Source organism: Motacilla alba, chromosome 5 (assembly GCF_015832195.1).
Source record: "Motacilla alba alba isolate MOTALB_02 chromosome 5, Motacilla_alba_V1.0_pri, whole genome shotgun sequence".
NCBI lineage: Eukaryota > Metazoa > Chordata > Aves > Passeriformes > Motacillidae > Motacilla > Motacilla alba.
This window is the reverse complement of record NC_052020.1, coordinates 16674904-16692378: the sequence shown is the minus strand read 5'-3', so window position 1 is coordinate 16692378 and position 17475 is coordinate 16674904. Positions and strand designations below refer to the sequence as shown.

The 17475-nt window shown below is 48.5% G+C and overlaps 1 protein-coding gene across 1 annotated transcript in view; it reads left to right on the top strand.

The window, feature by feature from the left end:
* MUC2 (mucin 2, oligomeric mucus/gel-forming) overlaps window positions 1-17475 on the top strand; it is a 56484-nt gene that overhangs the window by 25434 nt on the left and 13575 nt on the right. Inside the window, exons 31-45 of the mRNA XM_038138065.1 lie at window positions 223-458; window positions 801-900; window positions 1481-1663; window positions 2851-3474; window positions 4130-4303; window positions 5437-5667; window positions 6638-6781; window positions 7788-7994; window positions 9071-9253; window positions 10441-10875; window positions 11711-11917; window positions 12852-13007; window positions 14115-14309; window positions 15345-15518; window positions 16561-16749. Coding sequence (XP_037993993.1) covers window positions 223-458; window positions 801-900; window positions 1481-1663; window positions 2851-3474; window positions 4130-4303; window positions 5437-5667; window positions 6638-6781; window positions 7788-7994; window positions 9071-9253; window positions 10441-10875; window positions 11711-11917; window positions 12852-13007; window positions 14115-14309; window positions 15345-15518; window positions 16561-16749 — 3438 coding nt within the window. The remainder of the gene's footprint in view (window positions 1-222; window positions 459-800; window positions 901-1480; window positions 1664-2850; window positions 3475-4129; window positions 4304-5436; window positions 5668-6637; window positions 6782-7787; window positions 7995-9070; window positions 9254-10440; window positions 10876-11710; window positions 11918-12851; window positions 13008-14114; window positions 14310-15344; window positions 15519-16560; window positions 16750-17475) is intronic.

Sequence of the window (17475 nt, the reverse complement as noted above, 5' to 3'; positions counted from 1 at the left end):
AAAGAGGGCCATCACCCTCTCTGTGCATGGATGTCAAGGATTCTGCTTTCTGGGGCCAGAAAGGGAGGGCTGGTGCTAGGGACCTTTGCAGTGCTAAGGGTGGGCTGACCTCTCTAGCTCTGTGGCAACTGCCTCATGTGCAGCTTCTGTTCAGTTAATATTGAGTCCCACTCATGCCTTTGTGCCTTTGTCTGTTTTCTCTGTCCCTGCTCTTTCTAACAGCCCCATCTCCACCCACACCGAGCCCACCAAAATCGACGACCACTACCTCTCCGACGGAGACTCCCACCACCACCAGCACACCGACAACAACAACCCCTTTTACTGGATCAACAACACCCATCTCAACTACTTCAAGCACATCCTCACCGACACCAACATACACCACCACCACACCAACTCCAGGTACTTCTCTGGACTGTTCTCTGATGTGTTTCTTTGCTATGGGAGAAATGAAGGTGCTTTGGCCCTCCTTTATTGCATCTCCATGGGATTGCAGATTGGAGGAATTACTGTTCATCCGCTCAAGTGCCCTGTGCTCAAAGCTGGCCTTTTGGCCAGCTGATTAAGAAGAACAAGAATTTAGGGGTCCAAGGGTGAAGGTCTTGGCTTCCCTGACTCAAAAGGCTCCCAGGTAAAAATTTAATGCTAGTGCCCAGGTTAGACAGATGCTGAACTGATGGAAGTTCGTGATTTTCCTGCTGTTGGACCCAGTCCTTCAGCTGGCAGAATGTAGTTGCTGGATCCACACATGGAGGGCAATTTGAGTGAGGCTTTAGTCTGTGATACTCTCATTCTAGGAACAGCAGGGCAGATTTTCTTCCCTTTCTCCTCCTCCTTTGGCATGTCAGTACAAGTGGATGACAATGGTTGTAGATCTTAGAAACAAGGATTACACTGGTACACTTTTGGGAACAGTTTTACACGGAAAAATGCCACTTCTTGTGAACTGTAGCCTTTTGCTGATGACATCTGCTAGAACTCTAGGAAGCCCTTCATCAGGCTGACATTCCATCAGAGAGAAATTTCATGACAGTCAGGCAGGAACTTACTTCTCTTCACACTTCAAACTCTGACAATGAATTCACCACTCAGCTCTTATTGCAAGGAATTGTGAGGTGTTCAGGTAGTGAAGCAGAGATAGAAAGTCCCAGCAAGATAAAAAAGCATTGAAGCTCCTCACACCTTACATATTGGTAGCTCTCTCAGATTTAGTAAGAAGCACCTTCCAGCACCATCCCCAGACTCCTAGCTAGTAAAGAAGGGCCATCACCCTTTCTGTGCATGGATTTCAAGGATTCTTGTCTTTGGGGCCAGAAAGGAAGGGCTGGTACAAGGGATCTTTGCTGTGCTAAGTGTGGCCTGACCTGTCTAGGTCTGTGCCAACTGCCTCATGGACAGCTTCTGTTCAGTTCACACTGAGTCCCACTCATGCCTTTGTGCCTTTGTCTGTTTTCTCTGTCCCTGCTGTTTCTAACAGTCACACCGAGCACAACATCCCCTACATCAGAATGGACAACCACTTCCACATCAACAGAGACTCTCAGCAGCACCACCACCACCACCACCACTACCACTACCAGCACCAGCACCAGCACCAGCACCAGCACCAGCACAGCACCGACGACAACAACTGTTACAACAACCATCTCAACTCCTGGACGTATGTTCCAAAACCAACTAATGCCCGCCAAAAGCCCTGTGCCTCCAACTACAGTGCCAGCAAATAATTCTCTGGCTCTGTTGTCATTTCTGGCCTTGCTATGGGAGTAGTGGAGATCCATGAGCACCTCCATATGTGGCTCTGGAAAGGGATGAGGGAGGCGTGTAATTTCTGGGCAACCTGTGGCTAAACCTGGCCCTTGTTCTGGCAGTTTAAAAGGAGCAAGGATTTAGGGGACCTTGGGAGAAGGTTGTGTCTTCCGTGACTCAACAGTGCTGCAAGGAAGTATTTCATACTTGTGCCCAGATGAGACAGATACTGAAGTGATGGGAATGTTGCTTTTGCTGCTATTGGGCCTTGTCCTTCAGCTGGCCAGAATGTAGTCACTGGACCCAAGGTGTGCAGCTGGAGTGGGGCTAAAGTTTGTGGCAGTGGCATTTCAGGCTCTGTTTGGGCACAGCTGTGCAGGCCTACTTCCCTTTCTCTCCTGTTTTGTTTCTGTGGCCATTGCTGCTACTTACCAGCTGTTTGGGCTGTAGAATACTTCCACAGCTTTTGCTGGTAGAGTTTGGGGATTGGTTTCAGAGCTCAGAGTGCCACTTTTGACAGACACAAGCTCTGGGCAGTTGGATTCTACCAGCATTCCCACTGGTGCTTGTCTCCAGCAATCTGTGTGCTACTGGGAAGCACTGGGAAGCACTAGGAAGCAGCTGAGGCTCTGTCAGCAGCATGTGTCCTGTGCCTGCTTTCCCTGTTATCAGGTGCCTTCCCAGTGGTTGGTTTCTCCATGAGATATTGTGCTGATGTGCATGGCCCAAGAAGCTGAGAGAGTGGCAGGAGTCTCTGCTTAGTCCCACTCTGCCTCCTGTATGGGTCTTATGTGCGTGTTTTTTTGCAGCCGAGAGTCCATACAAAGCAGTGTGCCCCAGCTGTGAGGCACACACACATAACTCATGAGTGCCTCAGTCCTGATTTGGGCCCAGAGTGGATTTTAGGGCCAAGAAGGAGAGGCCTGGCAACACTACTGAGCTTTCTTATGGCCAGTGTTGCCTGAGTGCAGTAGCAGCCTGAGGGGCACCACTGAGTGCAGGGGATGCCCAGGGCACCACCTGTGTGTGAGCTGGTGCCCTGCATTGTTGTCTGTCTCCTGTCTGTTTCTAACTGTGTGTCTTGTTGTTTCCCCTCAGCGTGTGACTGCATCTGGACGGACTGGATCGATGTGACTTACCCAGACGGTTCTGACAGGAATGGTGGTGACTACGAAACCTTTGAGAACATTTGGAAGAAATACCCCTCCTGGGAGTGTGCGAAAGTTGAGAATATTTCATGCCGAGCAGAGAAATTCCCTAGCCAATCCATTGCAGATTTAGGGCAGAAAGTGGAATGTAATGTTAATGTAGGGCTCATCTGTAACAATAAAGACCAGCAGATAGGAGGTATAATACCGATGCCAGTCTGCCTCAACTACGAGATCAGTGTCTGCTGCACCCCCAACAAACCAGAGTGTCTTCCAACTCCAAGCACCACGAGCACCACAACTTCCACAGCTTCCCCCACAACGAGCAGTGTGTCCCCTCCAATATCAACCACCTCTCCAACACCAACACCAGTGGAGCCTTCCAGCCCTACCACCACCACCACCACCACCACCACCACGATGCCTCCCAGCAGCACCACCACTAGCGGCAGCACCTCACAGACAACAACAACTGCTCCTGTCTCAACAACACCCGTTTCAACTACTTCAAGCACATCCACGCCCACACCAACATACACCACCACCACCACCACCACCACCACCACATCTTCAGGTATTTCTCTGATCTGTGCTCTCATGTGTTTCCTTGCTGTGGGGAACCAAAGGTCTGTGAGCACCTCCACTTGTGCCTCTCTCTGGGATCTGAGATTGCACCAATTGTTGTGTATCCCCTGAAATGGCCTTTGCCCATAGGTGGGCCTTGGGCTGGTTGTTTCAGAAGGAGCAAGAATACAGGGCTCTATGTCCTCCTCTCCTGTGGAGATCTTGATCCTCTTGTTACTGGGCATACATCCTTCCCTGACCACAGATTCCCATCTCAGGTCTTACTCCATGACTTAGTGGGGGGTTCAGGTAATGAGGCAGAGATAGAAATCCCCTAGCAGATGAAAAGCATTACTCTTCCTCCTCTCTTCCCTATAGGTAGATCTGTCTGATTTTGTGAGAAACACCTTCCTGCACTATCCCCAGTCTCCTAGCTAGGCAAAGAGGGCTGTGACTCTCTGTATGCATGGATGTCAAGGATTCTGCTTTCTATGGCCAGAACAGGAGGGCTGCTTCTGGAGACCTTTGTTGTTGTTCTAAGGGTGGGCTGACCTGTGTATGTCTATGGCCGCTGCCAGCTGTGCAGCTTCTGTTGAGTTCACATTGAGTCCCACTGATGTCTTTGTGCTTTTGTCTGTTTTCTCTGTCCCTGCTGTTTCTAACAGCCCCACCTCCACCCACACCGAGCACAACATCCCCTACCACAGAATTGCCCACCACGTCACCGGAGACTCCCAGCACCACCACCACCACCACTACCACCAGCCCTCCAAGCACAACAACAACAACAACAACAACAACGGTTACTGGATCAACAACCACCATCTCAACTCCTGGAAGTATGTTCCTAGCATTAGTAATTCCCACCAAATTCTTCTGCACCTAACTACATAACCAACAAATAATTACCTGGTTCTTCTGTTATTTCTGACCTTGTACTGGGAGTACAGGAGGTCTGAGAGTACCTCCATTTGTGGCTCTGGATGGGATTGGGGATGGGTGTAACTTCTGGACATCCTAGGAAATGTCATGTGCCCAAAGCCGGCCTTTTGTTCTGTCTGTCTCAGAAGGAACAATTTTTTAGGGGTCCTGGGGAGAAGGTTTTGACTTCCGTGACTCAACAGTGCTCCCCGGCGGTATTTCATCCTGGTGCCTCATCTTGTACAGATTCTGAAGTCAGGGGAACCTTGCTTTTACCCCTGTTGGAGCTAATCCTTCAGCTGGCCAGAATGAAGTCACTTGACCCATGGAGTGCATTTGGAGTGGGTCTTGGTCTTGTGGCAGTGGCATTTCAGGCTCTATTTGGGCACAGCTGTGTATAGTTTCCCACCTTTCTACTCCTTCTTCACCCTTTTGCTGTTAATGGTGTTCAGCTACTCTAGGTGTAAGAAGAAGGATTCTTCTGCCAGGCTTTTGGGAACAGTTTCAGTCTGCATACTACCCTTTGCTCTGAGCTCTGATCTTTGGCTGATCAGATCCACTAGTACACTGGGGAGCCCTTTATCAGGCTGACATTGGAAAATCACATGACAAACAGGCAGCAAGATATTCCTGTGCATGCTTCCTTCCCTTACCACACGTTCCCATCTCAGGTCTTACTCCAGTGTTTAGTGAGGTGTTCAGGTAATCAGGCAGAGATGGAAAGCTCCAGCAAGTTCGAAAGCATTGCTGCTCCCAATTTCTTACCTATTGATCTCTCTGATTTGGTGAGAAGTGCCAACCCGCACCATTCCCAGTCTCGTAGCTAGGAGAGGAGGGCCATCACCCTCTTTGTGCATGGTTGTCAAGGATTCTGCTTTCTGGGGCCAGAAAGGGAGGTTTCGTGCTAAGGATATGTGCTGTGCTAAGTGTGGGCTGCTCTGTGTATGTCTGTGGCTGCTGCCTCATGCGCCGCTTCTGTTGAGTTCACACTGAGTCACTCTCATGCCTTTGTGCCTTTGTCTCTTTTCTCTGTCCCTGCTGTTTCTAACAGGCACACCTCCTCCCACACCAAGCACAGTGCCCACTACACCAGAATCGACAACCCCTCCCTTGCCACCGGACACTACCACCACCACTGCCAGCACCACGATGCCCCCCAGCACCACCACCAGCATCAGCACTCCGAGCACGACAACTGTTACTGAATCATCAACACCCGCCTCAACTACTCCAAGCACATCCACGCCCACACCAACATACACCACGACCACACCAACTCCAGGTACTTCTACATTTTGTGCTCTCAAATGTTCCCCTGCTGTTGGAGTAATGAAGGTCCGTAAGCAACTCTTTCTGCCCCTGAATGGGATCAGGAATGGGTATAATTCCCAGGTATTCCAGGAAATGGTCTGTTCCAAACCTGCTGTTTTGGGCTGGCTGTTTCATAAGGAACAATAATTCAGGGGTCATGGAAAGAAGGTCTTGACTTCCCTGACTCAACAGAGGTCTAAGGAGTTATTTCACACTGATGCCCAGCTTAGAGAGATGTTAAACTGATAAGAAATGTTGCTTTTGCTGGTCTTGGGCCATCCTTCTGCTGGCCAGAACAGAATCACTGGATCCATGGAGTTCTATTGGAGTAGGGCTTGGTCCAGTGGCAGTGGCATATCGGCTCTTTTTGGGCATAGCTGTGCAAAGCTTTTTCCATTTTGCCTTCTCTTTTGTTCCGTCAGTGCTAACAGTTGTCAGTTGCATTAGATGTTGGAAGGAAGGATTCCCTTGCCAGCCTTTTGGGAACAATTTCTCTCTGCAGACTGCCCCTTGCTATGAATCATGGCCTTTGATGAGATTCACTAGTGCCAAGGAAAGTCATTCATCTTGGCCTTCATTGCACCACAGGGATATCACATGACAACCAGGCAGGAATATATTCACAGAATCAGTTAGGTTGGAAAAGATCTCTGTGATCATCATGTCCAACCTTTGCTGGAACACCACAATGTCACCTAGACAATGGCACTAAGTGCTACATCCACTTTTGTCTTAAAAGCTACCAGATGCTGTGGCTCCACCACCTCCTTGAGCAGTCCATTGCAGTGTCTAATAATTTGTTCTCTGGAAAAATTCCTCCTAACATCCAACTTAAATTTCTCCCAGGACAACTGCCTCATGCACAGCTTCTGTTCAGTTAATATTGAGTCCCACTGATGCCTTTGTGCCTTTGTTTTCTCTGTCTCTGCTGTTTCTAACAGGTACAACCACATCCACACTGAGCACACCAAAATCAACAACCACTACCTCTCCAACAGAGACTCCCACCACCACCACCACCAGCAGCCCTCCAAGCACCACAACCACTGTTCCTGGATCAACAACAACCATCTCAACTCCTCAAAGTATGTTCCCAAAAGCAATACTTCTCATCAAAACTCCTCTGCCCCCAGGAACAGAATCAACAAATAATTCTCTGGTTCTGTTGTCATGTCTGGCCTTGCTGTGGGAGTAGTGAAGGTCCATGAAACACCTCCATATGTGTCTCTAGATGGGATCAGGGATGGATGTAACTTTTGGTGGCCAGCTTAGACAGATTCTGAACCAAAGGGTATCATTGCTTTTGCAGCTGTTGGACCATGTCCTTCAGCTGGCCAGAATGTAGTCACTGGACCCATGGAGTGCAAGTGGAGTGGGACTTGGTCTTGTGGCAGTGGTGTTTCAGGATGTGTTTGGGCTCAGCCCTTTCTCCTCCTCCTATGCCCTCTTAGTGTTAGTGGTAGTCAGCTGACAGACATGCAAGAAGGAAGGATTCTCCTGCCAGTCTTTGAGGGAACAGTTTCACTCTGCAGACTGTCTCTTGGTGTGAACTTTTGGTCTTTAGCTGACACCTCACCTGGTGAGATCCACTAGTGCCCAGGGAAGCCTTGCATCAGGTTGACATAGAAATACTGGGGGAATCACATGCCAATCAGGCACAAACTACTCCTGGGCATGCTTTCCTTCCCAGCTTCCACTCTTATCTCCTGTTCCATGAATTAGTGAGGTGTTCCAGTAATGAGGCAGAGATAGAAAGCCCCCAGCCAGATCCAAAGCATTGTTCCTCCTCATCTGTTACCTATTGGTTGGTCTGTCTGATTTTGGGAGAAGCACCTTCCAGCACCATCCCCAGTCTCTTCACTAGGAGAGGAGGGCCATCACCCTCTCTGTGCATGGATGTCAAGGATTCTGCTTTCTATGGCCAGAAAGGAAGGGCTGGTTCTGGGGACCTTTGTTGTTGTTCTAAGGGTGGGCTGACCTCTCTATCTCTGTGGCCGCTGCCTGCTGTGCAGCTTCTGTTGAGTTTCTATTGAGTTGCACTCATGCCTTTGTGGCTTTGTCTGTTTTCTCTGTCTCTGCTGTTTCTAACAGCTCCACCGAGCACAGCTACTCCCACTCCAACAGCGTCTGAAACTCCCATCATCACTGCCAGCACCACGATGCCCCCCAGCAGCACCACCAGCATCAGCACCCCCAGGACGACAACAACAACTGTTACTGGCTCATCAACAACCTTCTCCACTACTTCAAGCACATCCACACCCACAGTGGAATATACGACCACCCTACCAACTCCAGGTACTTCTGCCTTGCCTGATCATGTATCCCCTTGCTTTGGGAGTAATGAAGATCTGTTAGCGCCTCCATTTGTGCCTCAATATGGAGTTAGGGATGGGTGTAACTGCAGTGCATGCCATGAAATGTCCTTTGCCCAAAGCTGGAAGTAGGGCTGGCTGTTTCAGAAGTGATGAGAATTCAGGGGTCCTTGTGAGAAGCTCTTGGCTTCCATTACTCAAAAAGTATCTAAGAAGGTATTTCATGCTGGCACTCCTGCTGGGCTTAGAGAGATGCTAAATTGATGGGGAATCTTGTGTTCTTGTTAGACCTTGTCCTTCATCTGTCAAGAATGTAGTCACTGGATTTAAGGTATGAAATTGCAGTGGGGATTACTCTTGTGGCACTGTAATTTCAGGTGCTTTCTGGGAAAAATTATGCAGACTTCATTCACTATCTTCTATGACTTTCAGTGTCAGTGCTAGTGGATGCCAGTGTTTATAGGTGTAGGAAGCAAGGATTTCTGTGACAGGCTTTTGGGAACTGTTTCGTTCTGCAGACTATTTCTTCCTCTGAAGGGTGGTCTTTGGCTGATGAGATTCACTAATCCTCTGGGAAGCCCTTGAGAGGGCTGACATTGAATCAGTGGAATTCTTATGACAACAAGGCAGGAACATATTCCTGTGTATGCTTTGTTCTTGAACCACAGATTCCCCTCTCAGCTCTTGCCCCAGGATTTGCTGAGGTGTTCAGGTAATGAGGCAGAGATAGAAGGCCCCAGCCAGATCCAAAGCATTACTCATTCTCCTCTCTTGCTTGGTCTTTCTGATTTAGTGAGAAGCACCTTCCAGAACCACCCCCAGTTTCTTCACAAAGAAAGAAGGGGCATGACCAGCTTTGTGCATGGATGAAAATGAGTCTGCTTTCTAGGGCAAGAAATAGGAAGGCTGGTACTAGGGATCTTTGCTGTGCTAAGTGTGGCCTGACCTGTCTAGGTCTGTGCCAACTGCCTCATGGACAGCTTCTGTTCAGTTCACACTGAGTCCCACTCATGCCTTTGTGCCTTTGTCTGTTTTCTCTGTCCCTGCTGTTTCTAACAGTCACACCGAGCACAACATCCCCTACATCAGAATGGACAACCACTTCCACATCAACAGAGACTCTCAGCAGCACCACCACCACCACCACCACTACCACTACCAGCACCAGCACCAGCACCAGCACCAGCACCAGCACAGCACCGACGACAACAACTGTTACAACAACCATCTCAACTCCTGGACGTATGTTCCAAAACCAACTAATGCCCGCCAAAAGCCCTGTGCCTCCAACTACAGTGCCAGCAAATAATTCTCTGGCTCTGTTGTCATTTCTGGCCTTGCTATGGGAGTAGTGGAGATCCATGAGCACCTCCATATGTGGCTCTGGAAAGGGATGAGGGAGGCGTGTAATTTCTGGGCAACCTGTGGCTAAACCTGGCCCTTGTTCTGGCAGTTTAAAAGGAGCAAGGATTTAGGGGACCTTGGGAGAAGGTTGTGTCTTCCGTGACTCAACAGTGCTGCAAGGAAGTATTTCATACTTGTGCCCAGATGAGACAGATACTGAAGTGATGGGAATGTTGCTTTTGCTGCTATTGGGCCTTGTCCTTCAGCTGGCCAGAATGTAGTCACTGGACCCAAGGTGTGCAGCTGGAGTGGGGCTAAAGTTTGTGGCAGTGGCATTTCAGGCTCTGTTTGGGCACAGCTGTGCAGGCCTACTTCCCTTTCTCTCCTGTTTTGTTTCTGTGGCCATTGCTGCTACTTACCAGCTGTTTGGGCTGTAGAATACTTCCACAGCTTTTGCTGGTAGAGTTTGGGGATTGGTTTCAGAGCTCAGAGTGCCACTTTTGACAGACACAAGCTCTGGGCAGTTGGATTCTACCAGCATTCCCACTGGTGCTTGTCTCCAGCAATCTGTGTGCTACTGGGAAGCACTGGGAAGCACTAGGAAGCAGCTGAGGCTCTGTCAGCAGCATGTGTCCTGTGCCTGCTTTCCCTGTTATCAGGTGCCTTCCCAGTGGTTGGTTTCTCCATGAGATATTGTGCTGATGTGCATGGCCCAAGAAGCTGAGAGAGTGGCAGGAGTCTCTGCTTAGTCCCACTCTGCCCCCTGTATGGGTCTTATGTGTGTGTTTTTTTGCAGCCGAGAGTCCATACAAAGCAGTGTGCCCCAGCTGTGGGGCACACACACATAACTCATGAGTGCCTCAGTCCTGATTTGGGCCCGGAGTGGATTTTAGGGCCAAGAAGGAGAGGCCTGGCAACACTACTGAGCTTTCTTATGGCCAGTGTTGCCTGAGTGCAGTAGCAGCCTGAGGGGCACCACTGAGTGCAGGGGATGCCCAGGGCACCACCTGTGTGTGAGCTGGTGCCCTGCATTGTTGTCTGTCTCCTGTCTGTTTCTAACTGTGTGTCTTGTTGTTTCCCCTCAGCGTGTGACTGCATCTGGACGGACTGGATCGATGTGACTTACCCAGACGGTTCTGACAGGAATGGTGGTGACTACGAAACCTTTGAGAACATTTGGAAGAAATACCCCTCCTGGGAGTGTGCGAAAGTTGAGAATATTTCATGCCGAGCAGAGAAATTCCCTAGCCAATCCATTGCAGATTTAGGGCAGAAAGTGGAATGTAATGTTAATGTAGGGCTCATCTGTAACAATAAAGACCAGCAGATAGGAGGTATAATACCGATGCCAGTCTGCCTCAACTACGAGATCAGTGTCTGCTGCACCCCCAACAAACCAGAGTGTCTTCCAACTCCAAGCACCACGAGCACCACAACTTCCACAGCTTCCCCCACAACGAGCAGTGTGTCCCCTCCAATATCAACCACCTCTCCAACACCAACACCAGTGGAGCCTTCCAGCCCTACCACCACCACCACCACCACCACCACGATGCCTCCCAGCAGCACCACCACTAGCGGCAGCACCTCACAGACAACAACAACTGCTCCTGTCTCAACAACACCCGTTTCAACTACTTCAAGCACATCCACGCCCACACCAACATACACCACCACCACCACCACCACCACATCTTCAGGTATTTCTCTGATCTGTGCTCTCATGTGTTTCCTTGCTGTGGGGAACCAAAGGTCTGTGAGCACCTCCACTTGTGCCTCTCTCTGGGATCTGAGATTGCACCAATTGTTGTGTATCCCCTGAAATGGCCTTTGCCCACAGGTGGGCCTTGGGCTGGTTGTTTCAGAAGGAGCAAGAATACAGGGCTCTATGTCCTCCTCTCCTGTGGAGATCTTGATCCTCTTGTTACTGGGCATACATCCTTCCCTGACCACAGATTCCCATCTCAGGTCTTACTCCATGACTTAGTGGGGGGTTCAGGTAATGAGGCAGAGATAGAAATCCCCTAGCAGATGAAAAGCATTACTCTTCCTCCTCTCTTCCCTATAGGTAGATCTGTCTGATTTTGTGAGAAACACCTTCCTGCACTATCCCCAGTCTCCTAGCTAGGCAAAGAGGGCTGTGACTCTCTGTATGCATGGATGTCAAGGATTCTGCTTTCTATGGCCAGAACAGGAGGGCTGCTTCTGGAGACCTTTGTTGTTGTTCTAAGGGTGGGCTGACCTGTGTATGTCTATGGCCGCTGCCAGCTGTGCAGCTTCTGTTGAGTTCACATTGAGTCCCACTGATGTCTTTGTGCTTTTGTCTGTTTTCTCTGTCCCTGCTGTTTCTAACAGCCCCACCTCCACCCACACCGAGCACAACATCCCCTACCACAGAATTGCCCACCACGTCACCGGAGACTCCCAGCACCACCACCACCACCACCACCACCAGCTCTCCGAGCACCACCACAACTGGTACTGGTTCACCAACACCCACCTCAACTACTTCAAGCACATCCTCTCCCACACCAACATACACCACCACGTTATCAACTCCAGGTACTTTTATGTTTTGTAGTCTCCTATGTTCTCTGCCCTTGGGAGTACTGAGGGTCTGTGAACACCTACTTTTTTGCCTGAATTAATTAACTTCAGGGCAGCCCCTGAAACATCCTTTGCCCATAGCTTGCCCTTCAGCTCTGTTACAGAAGGAACAAGGACTTAGTAGCTTTTGCTGCTCTTGGACTTTGTCTTTCAGCCAGCCAGAGTGGCGTTCCTGGACACATGGAATGTAGTGCAGTGGGGCTTGATTTTGTAACACTTACATTTCAAGCTCTCCTTAGGCACAGATGTGTGGTCTTTCTTCCTGCTCCTTTCCCATGTGAATACTAATGCTTCTCAGCTATTATAGATGCAGGAAGGAAGCATTCCTCTGCCTTGCTTTTGGAAATAGTTTCGCTCTGCAGACTGTGACTTTCTGTGAACTGTGGTCTTTGCCTGACAAAATTTACTAGTACTCTGAGAACTTCTGACATCCGAAAACCACATGCCAATCAGCCAGGAACATATTACTGTGCATGCTTTCTTCCCTGATCACAGTTTCTCATCTCAGCTCTTTCCTGAGGATTTAGTGTAGTGTTCTAGATAACTAGGCAGAGATAGAAAGCCCCAGCAAGATCAAAAGCATTGCTCCTCCTCATCTCTTACCTATTGGTAGGTCTTTCTGATTTTGTGCAAAGCATATTCTGGCACTATCCCCAGTCTCTTTACTAGGAGAGGAGGGGTATGACCCTGTGTGTGCACAAATTTCAAGGAGTTTGCTTTTTTGGGGCCAGAAAGGCCCCTCATGCTAGGGATCTTTGCTGCACTAAGGGTTTTGCTGACCTCACTAGGTCTGTGGCAACTGCCTCATGCACACCTTCTGTTCAGCTCATATTGCGTCCTACTCATGCATTTGTGTCTTTGTTTTCTCTGTCTCTGCTGTTTCTAACAGGCACACCTCCATCCACACTGAGCACACCAAAATCAACAACCACTACCTCTCCGACGGAGACTCCCACCACCACCACCACCACCACCACCACCACCAGCCCTCCAAGCACCACAACCACTGTTCCTGGATCAACAACAACCATCTCAACTCCTGGAAGTATGTTCCCAATGCTAGTAATTTCCATAAAACCACCTCTGTGTCTAACCACAGAACCGACAAATAATTCTCTGGTTCTGTTGTCATTTCTGTCCTGGCTGTGGCAGTAATGAGGGTCTGTGAGTACATCCATTTGTGGCTTTGTGTGGGATCAAGGATGTGTGTAACTTTTGGGTATTCCAGGCAATGAGATGTGCCCAAAGTTCATTTGGGCTGTTTCAAAAGTGATAAGGATGCAGGGGGCCCAGGAAGAAGTTCGTGTCTTTCTTGATGCAACAGTGCTCTGAGGAGGTATTTCATTTTCCTGCCCAGCTAAGACACATGCTGAGCTGATGGAAAATGTTGCTTTTGCAGCTGTTGGACTGTGTCCTTCAGCTGACCAGAATGTAGTCACTGGACCCATGGAGTGCAAGTGGAGTGGGACTTGTGGAAGTGCATTTCCAGCTCTGTTTGAGTTCAGTTGTGTAGACTTTCCTCCTTTTCTCCTTCTCCTATGCCCACTGTGTGTTAGTTGTTGTTAGCTGTTAAACATGTAAGAAGGAAGGATTCTCCTGCCAGCCTTTTTGGGAGCTTTGCAGACTGCCTCTTGTTGTAAACTGTAATTTTTGGCTGACGGTATCTCTGATGAGATCCCGTAGTGCCCAGGGAAGCCCTGCATCAGACTGACATTGGAACACAGAAGAAATCACATGTGCATGCTTCCATCCCTGATTACAGCTTCCCATCTCAGCTCTTACCCCAGGATTTAGCAAGGAGTTCAGATAATGAGGCAGAGATAGAAAGCCCCAGCCAGATGCAAAGCATTACTCCTCTTCATCTCTTAGTTATTGGTTGGTCTGTCTGATTTTGTGAGAAGCACTTCTAGCACCATCTTTAATCTCTTCACTAGGAGAGCAAGGCCCTCTCTGTGCATGGACATCAAGGATTCTGCTTTCTGGGGCCATAAAGGAAGGGCTGGTGCTAGGGACCTTTGCAGTGCTAAGGGTGGGCTGACCTCTCTAGCTGTGTGGCAGCTGCCTCATGTGCAGCTTCTGTTCAGTTAATATTGAGTCCCGCTGATGCCTTTGTGCTTTTGTCTGTTTTCTCTGTCCCTGCTGTTTCTAACAGGCACACCTCCATCCACACCGAGCCCACCAAAATCGACGACCACTACCTCTCCGACGGAGACTCCCACCACCACCAGCACCACCACCACCACTCCGACAACAACAACCACTGTTACTGGATCAACAACGCCCACCTCAACTACTTCAAGCACATCTTCACCAACACCAACATACACCACCACCACACCAACTCCAGGTACTTCTCTGGACTGTGCTGTTGCTTGCCCCTTCCTGTGGTTGCCCTGAAGGTACACGAGCACTTCAAATTCTGTGTCTCAGATGGATCTGGGATGGGTATAACTTCAGGGCAACACTGGAAGAGCCTTTGCTTAAAACTTGCCTTTCATCTGGCTGTTGAAGAAGGAACAAGGTTTTGTTGTTCTGGGAAAAAGGTCTTGGCTTCCCTGACAGAGATCCTATGAAAAATTTTGTGCTGCTGCCTAGCTTACACAGATCTTGACCTGATGGAAAATCTTGCCTTTTTTTGCTGCTGAACCTTGTCCTTCAGCTGGCCAGAATGTAGTCTCTGCGTGGCTTTGGTTTTTTTGGCACTGGCATTTTAGGCACTATTTGTACATAACTGTGTAGACATTCTTCCTTCTCTTCTGTTCCTTTGTCCTATTAGTGCAAAAATGTTTTAGTGCTTATAGATGTGAGAAGAGAGATTCCTCTGCCATCCTTTCAGAACAGTTTCTTTCTGCAGACTGTGACTTTCTTTCAGTTACATCTTTGGCTGATCAGATCCCCTAGTACTCTGAGAAGCCACTTATCAGGGTGACATTGAGAAAATCACATGCCAATCAGGCAAGAACATACTGCTGTACATACTTTCTTCCCTGATCACAGATTCTCCTCTCAGCTCTCACTCCATGAGTTAGTGAGGTGTTCAGGTAATGAGGCAGAGATAGAAAGCTCCAGCTAGACCCACAGCATTACTTCTCCTCATCTCTTCACTGTTGGTAGGTCTCTCTGATTTTGTGAAAACCACCTTCCAGCACTATGCCCAGTCTCTGCTAGGAGAGGAGAGCCATGATACTTTCTGTGCATTGATTTCATATATTCTGCTTTCTACTGCCAGAAAGCTAGGGCTGGTGCTAGGGACCATTGCTTTGCTAAGCTGAGCTCTCTAGTTCTCTGCCAGCTGCCTCATGTGCAGCTAATCTTCAGTTCACATTGAGTCCCACTGATGCCTTTCTGCCTTTGTTTTCTCTGTCCCTGCTTTTTCTAATAGTCCCATCTTCATCCACACCGAGCACACCAAAATCAACGACTCTGCCAACAGAGACTCCTACCACCACCAGCCCTCTGAGCACAACAACCACTGTTACTGGATCAACAACGCCCACCTCAACTACTTCAAGCACATCCTCACCGACACCAACATACACCACCACCACAACTGCAGGTACTTCTCTGGACTGTGCTGTTGCTTGCTCCCTTCCTGTGGTTGCCCTGAAGGTACATGAGCACCTCAAATTCCATGTCTCAGATGGATCTGGGATGGGTGTAACTGCAGAGCATCCCTGGAAGAGCCTTTGCTTAAAACGTGCCTTTCTTCTGGCTGTTGAAGAAGGAACAAGGTTTTGTTGTTCTGGGCAAAAGATCTGGTCTTCTCTCACTCAAAAAGGCTCAGATGATGTGTTTCATACTGATGCTCAGCTTACACAGATCTTGACCTGATGGAAAATCTTGCCTTTTTTTGCTGCTGGACCTTGTCCTTCAGCTGACCAGAACATATTCACTGGACATATGTGCAATTGTGTCATGGCTTTGATTTTTCAGTACTGGCATTTTTAGGCACTGATTGGACATAACTGTGTAGGTCTTCTTCCCACTCTCCTGTTCCTTTGCCCTGTCAGTGCTAATGTTTGACAGCTGTTATAGATGTAGTAAGGATGGATATGCTTTTGGAAATAGTTTCATTCTGCAGACTGTGACTTTCTGAGAACTGTGGTCTTTGGATGATCAGATCCTCTAGTACTCTGAGAAGCCACTTTTCAGGGTGACATTGAGAAAACCGCATGCCGGTCATGCAGGAAGGTACTGCTGGGCATGCTTTCTTCCCTGATCACAGTTTCCCATCTCAGCTCTTACCTGAGGATTTAGTATGGTGTCCTAGATAATGACATGGAGATAGAAAGCCCCAGCAAGATCAAAAGCATTGCTCCTCCTCATCTCTTACCTATTGGTAGGTCTCTCTGATTTGGTGAGAAGCACCTTCCAGCACCATCTCTTTGCTAAGAGGGAAGGGACATGACCCTGTGTGTGCATGGGTTTCAAATATTGTGCTTTTTTGGGGCCAGAAAGGAAGAGCTGGTGCTGGGGTAGTCTGACCTCTCTAGCTCTGTGGCCGCTGCCTGCTGTGCAGCTTCTGTTGAGTTCACATTGAGTCCCACTGATGCCTTTGTACCTTTGTCTGTTTTCTCTGTCCCTGCTGTTTCTAACAGGCACACCTCCATCCACAATGAGCACACCAAAATCGACAACCACTGCCTCTCCAACGGAGACTCCCACCACCACCACCGGCCCTCCAAGCACCACAACCACTGTTCCAATTACCACCACAATTACTGAAATTATTAACACCAGAACCCCGGTGTCAACCACTAAACCGGTTCCACCCACTGAAGCAATAGGTAATTCCCAGGGTTTCATGTTCTTTTAGAAAGCAGGGTTATTGGCAGCTTAACATGTGTTTTAGTTTCTATACTTTGCACTAATGTAGTTGATTATATTTCAAAAACATTCCAGCTAACCTTTCAGCAGCAATGTTATATCCCCTACTGTCCTAGTTCATCTGCCTCTGTTAAAGGGCATGAAGTATATGAAGGAGTTTGCCTGTTCTCACCCAAATGTCAGTTAGTTTTCATTGAAGGACTGTCCTTGTGGGCTGCCTGGGCATAACCAGTGTATCTTAATTCCTCTAGCATTATTACTGCACTCTTGTTATGTACACAGTGTTTCTCTCTCTACCATGTGTCACTTATATAATGCTGTAAAAGCACAAATAGATGGCTCTGAGGCTGGCCTGTGAGAGTTATGAGCACTTTTTAACATCCTAATCAAAAACTATTTTAGTTTCCATTAACAACCATAATGATAACTGGCTATGTGAAAAAGCAGTAAAGTGTATTTTGAGTTCATAGCATCCCAAAACAGCTTGTGTGTGAGTAGTCTTAAAGACCTTAGCATTAGAAATGGAGCACAGACTGCTCCAGCAATGGCTCAGTTTCTGTAGAATTAAATTACTCTGACCATAATCAATGGTGGTATGGACGTGCCACATGAAGCAGCACAGGGAATAATGGTCTTTCATAGGGTATAGTATGACAGCAATACAGTATTAACCAGAGTTCATTGAT